At 46.6% G+C, this 13,456-nt stretch overlaps 3 protein-coding genes across 3 annotated transcripts; 2 read left to right on the top strand and 1 right to left on the bottom strand.

Annotated features, from left to right (window-relative positions):
• Positions 1-1,329: 1,329 nt before the first annotated feature.
• On the top strand, positions 1,330-2,914 carry E1B28_007004 (uncharacterized protein; the record flags this gene model as incomplete). Its single annotated transcript, XM_043151712.1, has 13 exons — positions 1,330-1,401; positions 1,456-1,465; positions 1,523-1,675; positions 1,732-1,785; positions 1,848-1,880; positions 1,930-2,061; positions 2,116-2,220; positions 2,272-2,310; positions 2,362-2,409; positions 2,464-2,490; positions 2,553-2,593; positions 2,663-2,685; positions 2,767-2,914. 13 exons carry the CDS (start codon positions 1,330-1,332, stop codon positions 2,912-2,914), a joined length of 885 nt encoding a protein of 294 aa, XP_043009792.1.
• A 1,902-nt stretch (positions 2,915-4,816) lies between these two features.
• Positions 4,817-5,537, top strand: E1B28_007003 (uncharacterized protein; the record flags this gene model as incomplete). The annotated part of the gene is made up of 5 exons (XM_043151711.1): positions 4,817-4,826; positions 4,893-4,907; positions 4,977-5,143; positions 5,212-5,462; positions 5,528-5,537. The coding sequence occupies 5 exons, from the start codon at positions 4,817-4,819 to the stop codon at positions 5,535-5,537; spliced, it is 453 nt and encodes a 150-aa protein (XP_043009791.1).
• A 313-nt stretch (positions 5,538-5,850) lies between these two features.
• E1B28_007002 (uncharacterized protein) lies at positions 5,851-6,521 on the bottom strand. Its single transcript, XM_043151710.1, has 2 exons — positions 5,935-6,521; positions 5,851-5,881 (listed from the first exon to the last, which is right to left on the bottom strand). The coding sequence occupies exon 1, from the start codon at positions 6,496-6,498 to the stop codon at positions 5,974-5,976; it is 525 nt and encodes a 174-aa protein (XP_043009790.1). The 5' UTR covers positions 6,499-6,521; the 3' UTR covers positions 5,851-5,881; positions 5,935-5,973.
• Positions 6,522-13,456: the final 6,935 nt, after the last annotated feature.

The following is a 13,456-nucleotide window of genomic DNA, read 5'->3' as shown; positions in this document are numbered from 1 at the left end:
ACTTTTACCTATCGAGTCACCGCCATTTGTACCGCAGGGTTCGAGTACGGTACATGCGATGGGATATGATGCATATGATGACTCGGACAACTGGTACTGTGGTACTGTGAGTCGCATTTCAGTGGTGACTTGGCGATACTGATGGAACTTAATTTCTTGTGGTAGCCTGAACTAGAAGAGAACATATTTTGACGGTTTCATGGTGGCTTCTTACCATTCACATTCATCAACAAGAAACGATCCCATCGCGAGCGCGAGTACTTGACTCTATCCTCTTCCACGAGTTTCCGAGTCAGAGCAGCCGCTTCCACTCCGACCGCCCAAGGCGCAAACTTCTCCTTCGATTATGGCGAAGACAGCACAATCTGAAAAAGACCAACAATCTCAAGTTTCTCCCAGGAAAGTCAGGCCAATACCATCCAGGCAGAGTCTTCACACGGTCGCGAAACGAGAAGAGGAAGAGAAACAGGCAAGGGAGAGGGATGAATGAGACGTTATGACATTGGAAGAAGATGACCTGGGGAACTTGAAGACACGTCGCTCACGTATGAAGCCACTTACCAGAACGGCCAGGAACGGAAACGCAGCGAACGCAAAGAATAGCGCCAGGCCTTCGACCAAATTCCTGAATATGGACGTGACTGGTGTTGCCGAAGATGAGGAATATAATTCATTGGATGATGAATAGGAGGGTGATTTGGGTGTCGTCGGACACGGCAGAACTGGTTCCGGGAAACGACTGGAGAAAGACTACAGCAGTGATGCGTTGGATGATGAGCCACAGAAGAGGAAACGCATTTCGACAAAGAGGAAGCATCGCCTTCGAAGAAGTCTTTGTCCTTCAGCATCTCAATGGGTAGTCACTACAACGATTTAGTTGGTAACGACAGAAAAGGAGGTGCTCTGTATCGTACAGAGCCTCGTGTACTGGTACAAGTGTGGGCCGTCACTGGGGAAGATCAACGTCAAATTTCTGATTATCAGGCAAAACTCTCGGATCGTTAGATCGACGAATGCCTCTCTCACTGTCCACCGAGAAAGGCATTATGAGCTACAAGGCTCATCGTGGCCATCTTATGCGTCTGATCGTATCGCTTTGATAGATGGGCATGAACTGCTCGGTGAATCCAAGAACACACTCACCGTTCTCCCCGAGTCCCCGCGCATGATTAATACTATCTGCTCCCATTTAGGTGGGAGTTTTGGAGAAAGGCTCCACCGGCAGGCGAAGAGGCAGGACCCCATATCAGACTGTGATATGATCGCGGTATACATCATGGATAAAACAGATTCACTCAAGTGTGCAGTTTCTGACATCCTTTCATCACAATGGCAGCAGATATCCTCCAAGATGTCGCATCGACCATAACTCGTACGATCTCTCAGCATCGTATGGTAGCGGTAAGTGTCGTCGTATCAAAACGTGAGCCCAATCGTACTCATTATTCTTGTCAGTCATTTGAAGGTGTGTTCAAGAGCTACTGGAGCCCGTCATGACCAGCCTGACTCCATGGACGGAAAGTTTCTGCAGCTGTGATTGCCGTATACGACACCCTCCTCAACCTTAACTTGGAGTGGTGCTTCGTCTGGTCTTCGCCCTGGACAGTGGTGAAAGTGATGTATCTATTCCAGAGGTATCTACCGTTTGTGGACAGCTTGGTGCTATGGATATATTGTAAGTCTATATTGGAATCTCCTTTGGCCAGAACAGCTTTGACGACACCTCAATAGTTCAATTCTCGACAGATCCCGGCTTTTGTACCTCCATTACCAAGGCCATTCTATGTGTGTACCATTACAATCTCATGATCAATTCCGTTTTGCGAGCTCAAGAAATTTGTGAACAGGGATGGGAGTGGGTGGGGTACTCGTTGCGGAGAGTACGCGACCAGACTTGTCTGCCTGTATCCTCCTGATCTTTTCTGCCAGTCCTGATGAGTTTACGGGTCTGGGCCGTCTGGAGACGCAACAAATACATTGCAGCTACCCTAGGAACACTATACGTCGGCTGTTTTACTCTAGGCTGTGTCTACTTTAAGAAATTTACGGACGGAATCGTCTGTGAGGAGCGACTTCTCCCATAATCCCTGTGTCGTAGTTGAAAGATCTCCGTAGACGACAACCCACCAGTGGCAATTCCAAACCGCGAGGGGTGTTATCTTACCGGAGGCAACACTATCCTCTACAAGGCGTGGATTATGGTCGTCGTTTACGACACAGGTGAGTATCGAAAAATCACTCCAGGATACGAATAACAATTCTGACTTGCAGCTACCTTCATCTTGATGATGATACCTGTTGTCAAAGCCTGTAAGCCCATTGTCTCTTGACATCATTGATCTCACACACACCATCGGACAGATCGCACAGGCGGACGCGCTGGTTTGATTAAAGTTGTTTATCAAGACGGTCTGTGTAGCTAGATGATTCACGACGCCACCCCGCGCTAAATATTCCATATAGGCATCAAGTACTTTGCAGTCATGTTCTGTACGCCCTTGACTCGTTGTTGTTCCCCCAATTCATCAATCTTCCATTCCGTTTATTTCCAGTATGTTCAATGACCAACATCATCCTCATCCTCGTAAACCCAGTGAGCTCGCCCCAACCGCATCTCCTTCATCACACTCCCTGACCGGAATACCCCCTCCCCATTTCATAGAGCTTTGTATACCTTTTCACCTCGTACGCGAACCCGAGATATTCGGGACTTCTGTACTTCTACATCATGAAACCAATTTCTGATTCCAACATCCCCCCATCTAGACTGGAGAGAGTGCTTCACTCTATTATTGCAAGTAGAGCCATTCTCCACATCCGAAACCAATCATCGAAACAAGGAATATTTATTGCTACCGGAGAAGAAGTGCGATTGGAAGCCCTCGACCTCAGTACGATTCCAAACAACGATTGAGTATCAAATATCATTTGTATCGTATCTTCAATGAACAATGGAAAGGGAAAGGGAATACACGGATAGATATTATATACGGTTACGGCGAATATATACGTACATGAACCACCGATATTCTAATTACATATTTATTTAAAGTTTCTACGTCAACCAATCATAGCTAAGTAGGAGAGATTAGTTTCCCTGTCCCCGCAAGTCCCGAATGATCCATGTTAGCTCCAAGTATTGAGAAACCTATTCCTGTCAAATGATGGCCCCACGGTAGTGGTTTATGTAGTGCTTCAACTAGGAGGTGAATGGGATGGTCCGAGGTGGATGATTCGGGTCTCACGGGGAGGCTGGGCAACGAGACGGTCCTTCTAACGCTTTGTCTGCCATCTCCACATCCGAAACCAATCATCGAAACATTATTCTATGGCCGTTCTGCAAAGGACCGAGAAGGTTGAAAATTACCTTGAAGAGCATGACCGCGATAAAGCGTTACAGGCGTTATCTTATCTGTGAGATAAAAATGGAAACAAATTCGCACAGTTATGGCCGGCCAGAAATAGCATCGTTCTCACTGCGAGTGTTCTTTTCAGCATGGTACCAGCAGGCCTTCAAAGATTAGAATCAAGGAGCGTGAGCTCACAGAGAAGGACACAGGTCAACGAAATTGTGCTTGGACAAGAGGCAGTCAAGATGTGGACCGTATTGAAATCATCCGACTGCAATCGATGACTCGGACAGGGCACGCAGCGGAAGACCATGAATCTTTCAGCCCATTGCTTTTTCCGACATCATACCGTGCGTATAATTATTCATTCTAGTACTTTCGCAATAAGGCTCATGATGTTCCCGGAACAGTATGAAAGATAATCTTGAAAAACGCTAGGCAAAAATGAAGCAGATATAACATTCAAGCGAGGGTTGGATCACATCGTGGTGCTCACTGTTGGGTAAACGAATGTCAATTTTATCTCGGTGTACGTTGCCTCGCCCTTTCTTGGTCGTTCTATATTAGACTGAGTTCTCTAGGTCTTCCCCGTACACCAACGCTTCCAACATCCATACACCAACCTTGCCGCACTTCCAGAGTATGGAGAGGGACGCCACGGCCGTCTTAAAGAAGTTTTTGCCCAGTATTCCGACAGAGATTCCATGCTATCTATGGAATTATACACCACCGGCATTCTGTTATGGAACCTATGTTTGCCCTAGTTTCTGCTTGACTGCACGTCGCTTTATGGATCCAGGACAATGGAATCGAATTCAAGCAGTATTTGGATACCTCGAATCCCTCGTACATTCTGTTCTCCGAGTTGAACTGAACTAAGCCAGACGTTTAGATGGAACGTAGGCTGGTTCCTTCGTTGGCTTCGCCTTCCGTTTTCGTTCTTTGCGCGGCCACTTGGAGGTTCAGTGCAAGACTCTACACAATGCGGTTCTAGTCTCTAACGCTTATGATTGGAAGCACAAGATCATCATGAAAGCGAGCGGATGTCGCGAAAGCAACAATCCGGCGAGAACCATCCAACATGGATTCGCTCCTCATTCCGACTTTGCCCCCCCCACCAAACTATCACTTTCAATTCCAAATTCTGGTGGCTTTGCACCTAAAATCGCTCATGACTTCCAAACGGGTGATTGGCATCGTGATTTCAGGCGGTTTAGGTAGGACTCGGAATGCTGGTTCCCCGGTGAGGTTCTGAGCTTCGGTTCTCAATTACAAAGACATTTCTCTTGTCCTTGTCGTCGGACAACTTCTGGGAATGTGGCAACTTGTAAGTGCTTGATTCTTCTTCGTGACTATCAAATAATAAATTCAAGCCAGGGAGGTTATAAAAGCTCAACTCGTCCCGCTCCAGATTCCTCAGCAACTTCCTTGCTACTGGTTCTCATTTCTCAAAAAGCATCCACAACATGTCTCAGTGTGAGTTCTCTCGATTCTTGTGCACTCGTGTGTATTGATCGGCTAACGGATGTCTCGTCCTCACAGCTCACGATGATAACAGTAAGTTCCGAATTCCGACGTTTGTTTCCCCTAAGCACATCACGTCCCTCAACTGTGACCCCGACCTAGTTGAACACTGGATCGAGGCCCATCACAGGGTTGAGCCAGCCTCCAAAAGCACCAACAACCAGGAAATCCACGTTTTCGCCGTCCAGCGAACCCCGGTCTTCGGTTCCAAAGCTTCGGCTGGAACATGCTATGATGTTTCTTGGAGTTTTGGCCCTGCTACCTTCTCGGTAAGTCACATAGTTCCTTACCAGCATTTCCAACTGGGCACTTATTCGCATCTGTCTCATCGGCACAGGTCGAGGCTTGCTTCGATATCAGCTCAGGCTCGATCTCCATCTGTCTCTACGTGAAGATCCCGTTCTTCTCCAAGCAAAAGCTTGGGTGTGCCACTGGGAGTATTACCGAAGGGATCTCTATCGGTTTTGATTGGAAGATTGTCTCTGGGAAGTTCACGTTCACGATCAAGGATAAATGGTTGTGGTTGCACTATGATGTCAAAGTCCTCGGGACATCCTGGAACGGTGATCTCAAGTTGATCCCACTTCCGTGAGTATTTTGGTTTTCTTAGTTTGGGGCGTTAGTTCATTGGGATTTGGTTTACCCTTCCACAGTTTCCTCTAGTGAAGTGCGATGCAAGCACCTCCTGAATTGTTGGCAAGAGCTCCTGAAAGTCCGAAAATCCGAAGAAAAAGAAAAAAAAAGAATTTCCGTAAACGTTATAAAACAAAAAAAAAAGGGTCTGTAAAGTTGTAGTTACTTATCGTTCGACGAGCCGTATTGAATGAATATCCGTTTGTTGTTCTTTTTGAATTTCGACTGTCCGGATCCCCCTTATGCCTACTACTAAATCCCTCGCTGTCGCTCAGGGACTATGGTTGCTCGATATTCATAACAGGACTCATATCTATTCCTCAAGCTGACATGATAACCAATGAGCTCAGCACCAGGTCGTCGCACAACGAGATCTAGATCTCAGGTCAGTGAGATTACAGTTGAACAAGAACAAGAATTAACAGACCCAGTTCATCGTGTTCCCTGATTAGCTAAAGTACCATCATTACATCTTGAGGCGGTCTTCGATCATAACGTTGATTCGGCTTTCTTTCAGCAGTTTGATTTCCGTGAGCTGTTCAGGATCGATAACCAACTTGTCGCCGGATTCTGTTTCGCTGTCAAGGCGTACAAGGCGGAAATTCGTTAGAGGATGTGGAGTAAGTTGTCTCGCCCACACTGCTCCCAACACGTGTTCCACAAGTTGTGTGTTCAGTGTGATATCGGGAAGTTCAAGAGAGAGAAGGACAAGCTTTGGAAGAAAATTGCGTGGATGGTCTTTGAGACGGGAAAGAAGGCTCGGGATCGTGCCATCGAAACACGAGCGATCGGAGGTCTGGACCGTGTGGCTGTCGGCGTCGTCGTCAACATGGTCGTTGTACTCTCTAACCACAAATAACGCGAAATGGGTCAATTCAGAAGCTGATTGCAGGAGGTCAGAGAGAGGAAGATCTGGCGAGAAGCTTTCTCCCACGATGATCCTCACGGTCAGGGTGACCCCTTTGAGAGAATTCGAGAATCGCCGAATCATGTTCAGCAAGCTGGTTCCAGGAGGACCCCTGTTAATACCCCAAAATGCCTGAGGCCGGATACCCCGATTTTATCCGGATCCCAAAAAGGAAATCGTTATCCGGACCCCACCTCAGGCATCGTCTAGGGCTTGTTTTTATCCGGACCAGTACTTAGGCATCTACCTATATACTGTCATTGACCCTGAAGTCGGAAAAACCGGGAATTCGGAAATTTGTACTGTAGCCAAAAATGGACCGATTTTTTTAGACTTTTTAGTATCAGAAATTAAGGAGAAATGTACGATACCTATCCAGAACACTCCTCACAAGGGGGGATGAACTCCTTACTGACTTGTGATGGTTGCACGACGACGGGTCAAATATCGGGCCGAAAATTTAAGCGTGAGAAAATTTTTTAATCAGGAATGCCGCCACTGTGGCACAAGTTCCCGATCAATTCCCTTCATTCTTGGTTAGTTATGATCACCGGATATTTCTCTTGCCCTCACATACCCATAGATACAAATATGACTGACCTATAAGTGCCCAAGGCCATGATTCTGCAGAGCACTCCGATTTTTTCAGTCATTTTGACCCTAGGTTGTGGCAATTACTCCAGGTACAGCATGGCATGCTGAGGGCCAGGCTCTTGGCACTGTCAATTACATCCATTGGGCTACCCAAATCTTTGGTCCTTGAATTTTTGCAATTTTTTTTTGGGTGTACAGGGTGTATGCTTGCAAATATCCGAGATTTTTGTGTTTTACACCCATAAACTGTACAAGAAGACTAGCAAACACCTCTGGCAGGGATCAGATGATTCCTGAATTTTTACTTCTAGTCCAAGCAATGAATTAGGATTGATTCTGGCACCTCCAGCACCCTCTGTTCATGGGAAAAACAACCTAAATGAGGAAAAACTGATAAATTTAGGGTTTTTTCCCCACAAGTACAGCCTCTGTACATGACATGTGTAGTAGAAGCATCTGAAATGAATATATATTCATGAGAAAAGTCCCAGGACCTGATGGAACCATTATACTGTCTCTAAGTAGACCTGCGTGGGAAAGACTTCCAATTTCCCCCCAACTACACTATGCCTCGTAAGAAAGGGCAGAGGAAAAAAGCAAAAACTACTACCAGTACTTCCGCAACCCCAGATTCTTCACCACATACAACCCCACCCCATTCTCCTACTCCATCTGAGTCCCCCTCTCCAGATTCTCTTCCTAAACCTTCTGATCCAGCTGTTGATCAGCTTGAGGTTGGATACCTTCTTCTGTTACTTGAAACCGCGGAAGCAACTCCAGAAGACAGAATTCAATATGCACTTGCAGCTTTAGACCGGTCCAAGCAGGAAGCAGTGGCTGAGGCAGAGAGACTGAAGCAGGCAGTACGTAAATCTAAACTGAGTGTTAATGCTGCGTGAGTCCTGCTTGCAATCTCTGTGTCCAAAGCTCATTAGTACTCTAGATCAAAGCGGTTTGGTGTTCCCTCTTCCACACTTTATGACCGAGTCAGTGGAAAACACAAGAACCGACAAGAAGCTCATACTCAGGAGATGATTCTCAACCGCGAGCAGGAGTCCATATTGGTAGAGTGGCTGAAGGTGTTGGGTCGCCGTGGGGTTGGTCTGAGACCCTCTCTCATTAACAAGAAAGCTTCCAGCATTGCAGGAAAGGAAGTTGGGACAAATTTCTACAGGCGATTTCTGGCACGGCATTTGGATTTGGTTGCCAGACAGACCACCATGCTGGAGGCATGTCGGGCACAGGCTCTCAACCCTACCCTTGTTGGTGAGTTCTATGATCTCTTGGAGGAAGTCATAGATGTAGGAGATGGGTTGAAGATTCATCCGGGTATGATTGCTAACATGGATGAGAAGGGGGTCAATGTTGCAGATGTTGGGGCACAGAAGGTTATTGTTGATCGTGATCAGAAAACAGCATTCACAACATTGAATGCAAGTCGGGAGTGGATAACTATTATTGAGACGGTGTTTGCGGATGGTTCCAGTATGAAGCCTACAGTTATCTTTAAAGGTGCTCGGACAAATGCAGAATGGTCCCGAGATAATCCTGGTGGTGCAAGGTGGGTCTTCAGTCCATTTATTAATTCTGTACATTGTGCTGCACTCAACTATCCCACTATAGTGTAGCTTCATCTCCCAATGGCTGGACAGATCGGGAACTTGGATACACCTGGCTGAAGAAAGATTTCATTCCGGAGGTCCGCCGTCGGAGGAAGGACTTTGGGCTCCACTCAAAGTATCCTGCACTTCTTATTCTTGATGGCCATAACAGCCACTGCTCCTACGAGTTCTGCAATGCGGCAGAGAAAAATAATATTCATATTCTCTGTCTTCCATCCCATACTACACATGCTCTGCAGCCATGTGATGTTTGTGTCTTTTCACCTCTTGCTCGTGCATGGAAGCAGATTGTCATGGAATTGGCAGATCAGCAGATCACCATCTCAAAAGCAAACTTTCTCTCTCATTATCACAAAGCCAGGGAACGTGCAATGAAGGGAACCACCATTACCTCTGCATTCCAAAAGACCGGAATTCACCCTTTTAACCGCAACATCATCCCTACTACAGCCTACGCACCTGCACAGAATACTACTACTCAATCATCCCAGCCTATTCCTGCACGACTTCCTTTTGGTCTAGTTCCAGTCGCAGCCCCCATCCCTCTCACTGTCACATCTGCCCCAACTGACAGCCCAAACATTTCTGCCACCAGCGGACGCACATCAGTCACAGCCACTAGCGACAATCTACTTGAGTCCCTTCGGATTCAGAAATTCGAACTTACTCTTCCCGATCCCCCTGACAATGAGGCACCACCAGAGGAGCTCTGGGAATATATCGACCTTCTTGTTCAGACTGCCAAGCATGCCAGCACTGAGCTTGATCGTTCATATGCTCATATGGTACTGATGGATGAGGAGAATGCTAGATTACGGGAGGTTGCACAGAGGAAGGGTAAGACAAAGAAGAAAACCTATGCACAGGGGCGTGCTCGACATCTTACTGATGCACAGGCCTTAGAGGAGTTGGCGAAGGAGGATTGGCGGCTCAAGGCCAAAAATCTACTGAAGGAAGTTAAAGTTGCACACAAGGCTTTCCAACACCGTCTGAAAACTCGACAGCAAGAATTGGAAAAGTTGATCGGAGAGGCCAGTGGGGATCATGGCAAACGGCGAGGTCAAGCTCGGGGTAGAGCTAGAGGTGCTGGTGCTGGTCGGAGTCGAGGTAAAGGGCGTGGCAGAGCAAAGGGCGGCAAAGGAAAGGGTCGTCAAGTTGACGTGGTATCAGAATCATCTTCAGGTGAAAATTTTGACTTCTCTGCACTATCTCCACCCCCCCAGCCATCTCAACCCCGACCTCGCCCCCGTCGAATTAACAAAGGGACCAGTCCTGCCGAAACTTCAGCAGCTGCCTCTCACACCACTCCACCCCTTTCTGCCAAGAGCAACAGCGATGACAATGATGATGAATATGAGATTGGGAATGTCTCTATTGCAGATATATTGACCCAGGAGCTCAGGGACAATGGTTATGACAGCAGCAGGGAATTAGTTGATATGCCTATGGAAGATGACAGAGAGACCAGTGAGAATGACAGTGAGGAGGTGGAAATTGGTGTCAAGAAGATTGAGAAACATCGTCGTGTTGAGGACAAGCTGCAATTTCGGGTCTGGTGGGATGATGGAGATAAGACTTGGGAGCCATTTGAGAATGTTGATGAGCTGGAGGCATTAGACCAGTATCTGAAGCGGAAAAGTGTATCCTTTGTGACTGAATTAGCTTAAATAATATTCGCCTTTATCTACGCTTCATTCTGAGCCCCCTATTGTGTATTTTGGTTGGGAACTCGAGGAGATATCGACACTTTTTCAACGAGCGCGATTGTGTGACGACAGCGACGTCACTTAAATCGGCAATTTCCGACTTCGCCGTGGGGCCACGTTTTCGACACCCCCTCATTAAAAAATTCATATCTCAATAACCTCACACCCTCCCCACACAAAAATTGGTAGGCACATACCTCAAAAGGTGTTTTATGCAACTGTAATTTATTTACAGGTTCTGGTACGTACTTCTTTAGTTATACTAATATTTCTCCTTAGATTGCCGACTTCCGGGTCAATGACAGTAGCACTTTTTTTTGTTTATAATGTAAATATGAAAAAAAAACCATTTTCCTTCAAACTCTAACCTTATTCCTCCTCTGACTCGTCCGATACAACTGTTGCGGCCGCTTGTCGACCCTTTGAACCCCTTTTTGGTGGTGACAACGTGGTAATGATATTTTCAAGAGGTAACCGATTTGACAGATCTGTACACCCGAGTCGTCGCATGGCGAACTGATACGCGGGGCGGCAGCTCTTGTCCAGATAAAACGTGACCATTGTGCCATCGATGGTGGTGCTCAACGTCTTTATTCCTCCTCCAAGTTTTCTTGTCATTAATAGTTCTGTACAAACAGTATCAAGTTGGAAGCGAACTATCATCTCTACGTATTTTTACTGTAGCAGGTAGTGTCATACAACACGTTATTAGAATGGACTAATAGAGATGAAATGAACAGTGTGCGTTGGGTGTGGGCGTTGAGGATGACCTAGCTCACTCGCCCTACTACACCACCAATTTCTCGGGATATAGGTGCGATGGTCAGCGCGCGACATTATGTTAATGTTTTTGATGTACATCAGCCTGACATCCTAACAACCTCAAATGGACGCGTCGGCGTATGTATTCCTCCTCTGCCATTGGGATGTCCTTTTGACATTTTTTAAATCTCCCATTGAGGTCGTTATCTCGACAGAACCCCCTCATTACCATATCCTTCTACTAGAATCTCAGCCTTCTATTGATGTTCTTCCCCACTGTCCTTCCGACATATCCCTCGAGCCTTTGGTAACGCACTCAGCATCTCAGTGACAGAGCTGGCTCTGACTTTTCTTGTCCGAGTCGGGCTCATGATGTCGGGGCTTGAAAAGTAGAACAAGCGAAAATACTTAAGAATGGTTACGAAGCATGGGCGCAGGTATTTCCTCTTCTGATTTTATCCTTCCCTCCATCTACTAATTTCCTCTTCGAATTCCGCTGCTGATGTCGCCCTCAGACGACGACGACAATTTTCTTCAAAGTCCTCTCACAACCACCATTGGTCTGCCGCTAGTTGAAGAAGACCAACCACAACAGCAGGTGGCTGACCTTGAGTGGTCACTTCGATATGGCCGCCAACCAGAATGCAGCTGCACTCAGTGTTCTGGTTGAAGCACTGATGGACATATCTACTGACTTGCAGCCAGTATTGCCGCACTTCTCTGTTAATCCCTTTGCCGTACTAGCGTCGCGAATTTATTGATGGAGGAGCTGATACCGACGACGGAAAGGCTCCAGCAACATTTTGGAACGACATTGACGAGAGGTTGAAAAAGATTCGTGAAGAAAAGATCCTCTCCGTATCTCTCAGTGCGTGGTCACACAGACTCTCGTTCTGTCTCGTCAACTCATTTGTGTTTTATCAGGGCTATGGCACGATACCTCGAGCACGACCGCTCTCAATTTTCCAGCGTGACGAAAGAAGCTTTTGCAGCCCTTCCCACTACCACCGCTGCTGTTGATTAGATCCATGCTCGCCCAATACCATATCTTCCACAACTGCCACCTATTGTTACTCATAAATACCTCTAACCTTTCTCAGCTACGTACACATAACACATTCCTTCAACCCCAGTACATAGTCAGTCACGGCGCAGCCTTGGACTGCGCTCGTTATCATCGTTCATTATTTATGATCCACAGACCACTATATTTTACAACTTGATGTCTAATATTCAGGATGAATAGAGTCTATTCAGCTTCACATGATAGTGTTTCTATGAGGTGTTTTTCATGTGGACCCGACATGTCTATTGAAGAGGTTGGTCACAGTCAGCATGTATGTTTTACGTTGATACCATAGCCAAGTAGGATAAATCATTTGGTCATTCAACCTAGTCTAGACAGAAATGCTATCTTGAAAGGGTATCTAAAGACAATCACAGACACATTGGGAACATATGAGTGTGAGGCCAGCATAAGGAAAGAAAAATACCGGGATCACAGTTAAAGGTGCCACAAGTAGTAGTAAATGGACGAATGAAGGATGTCGCTGGGACATTCCTCGTGGGATATCGTGAGGATGTCTGGGCAGGGGATCTTTTTCCGACTTATTCCGAGCAATCATTCCGACATCCCCAGTACGTCCGTCAAGACTTCAAGGCAGGAGCTCGTAACATCAGCTCGCGGACATCCTTTTGATATCCCGCACGAACCGTGGTGTAGTCTACTACCACAGACAAACTACAGATATACGCTGGGTCGCTGGCCTTCGCTCATTGGGCAGGTGTCGCAACGGCGAATCATGCCGTGTCGCCTATCAGTTCGCCATGCGACGACTCGGGTGTACAGATCTGTCAAATCAGTTACCTCTTGGATATTTTCCTTCCCATCGCGAAGCTTGCAAAACGTTGACCAATCATTCTCAGAGACTTTAATTCCACCATGATGGACCTGCGCAGGAGTATCAAGTTGGTATCAAGTATGCAGAGAAAGAACGAGGAAGGGAGGAGTGCAAATTTCTTCACTCGGAGACGAAGAAATTCAAGTGAATTGTGTATAGGTCGGAAAAGGCCTCGTGTGCCAATCCACTCATCGTAGAGTTGGACTACAAGGTACGAAACCGCCGAGATATTAGAAGACTCGGTTCTGAACTCATGTTTGCCGTTTTTACCTCCACCCTTGCAATAGATCGCTAGCACTGAAACTCGTATTAGCAGCTGTACTACGAATGAATTTGAATGTGTGGAGAAGAGCATACCTTGACATAGTACAACGGTCTTATCAACGAAGGCATATCCATATCCTGACCCTTTTTTTGACGAGGTGGTCAATGGCGTCTCGGGGCTTACACCGGCGTC

The sequence above is a fragment of the Marasmius oreades genome, chromosome 4 (assembly GCF_018924745.1).
Source record: "Marasmius oreades isolate 03SP1 chromosome 4, whole genome shotgun sequence".
Taxonomy (NCBI): domain Eukaryota; kingdom Fungi; phylum Basidiomycota; class Agaricomycetes; order Agaricales; family Marasmiaceae; genus Marasmius; species Marasmius oreades.
The sequence above is the reverse complement of the archived record's forward strand: the minus strand, read 5'-3'. Positions and strand labels throughout refer to the sequence as shown.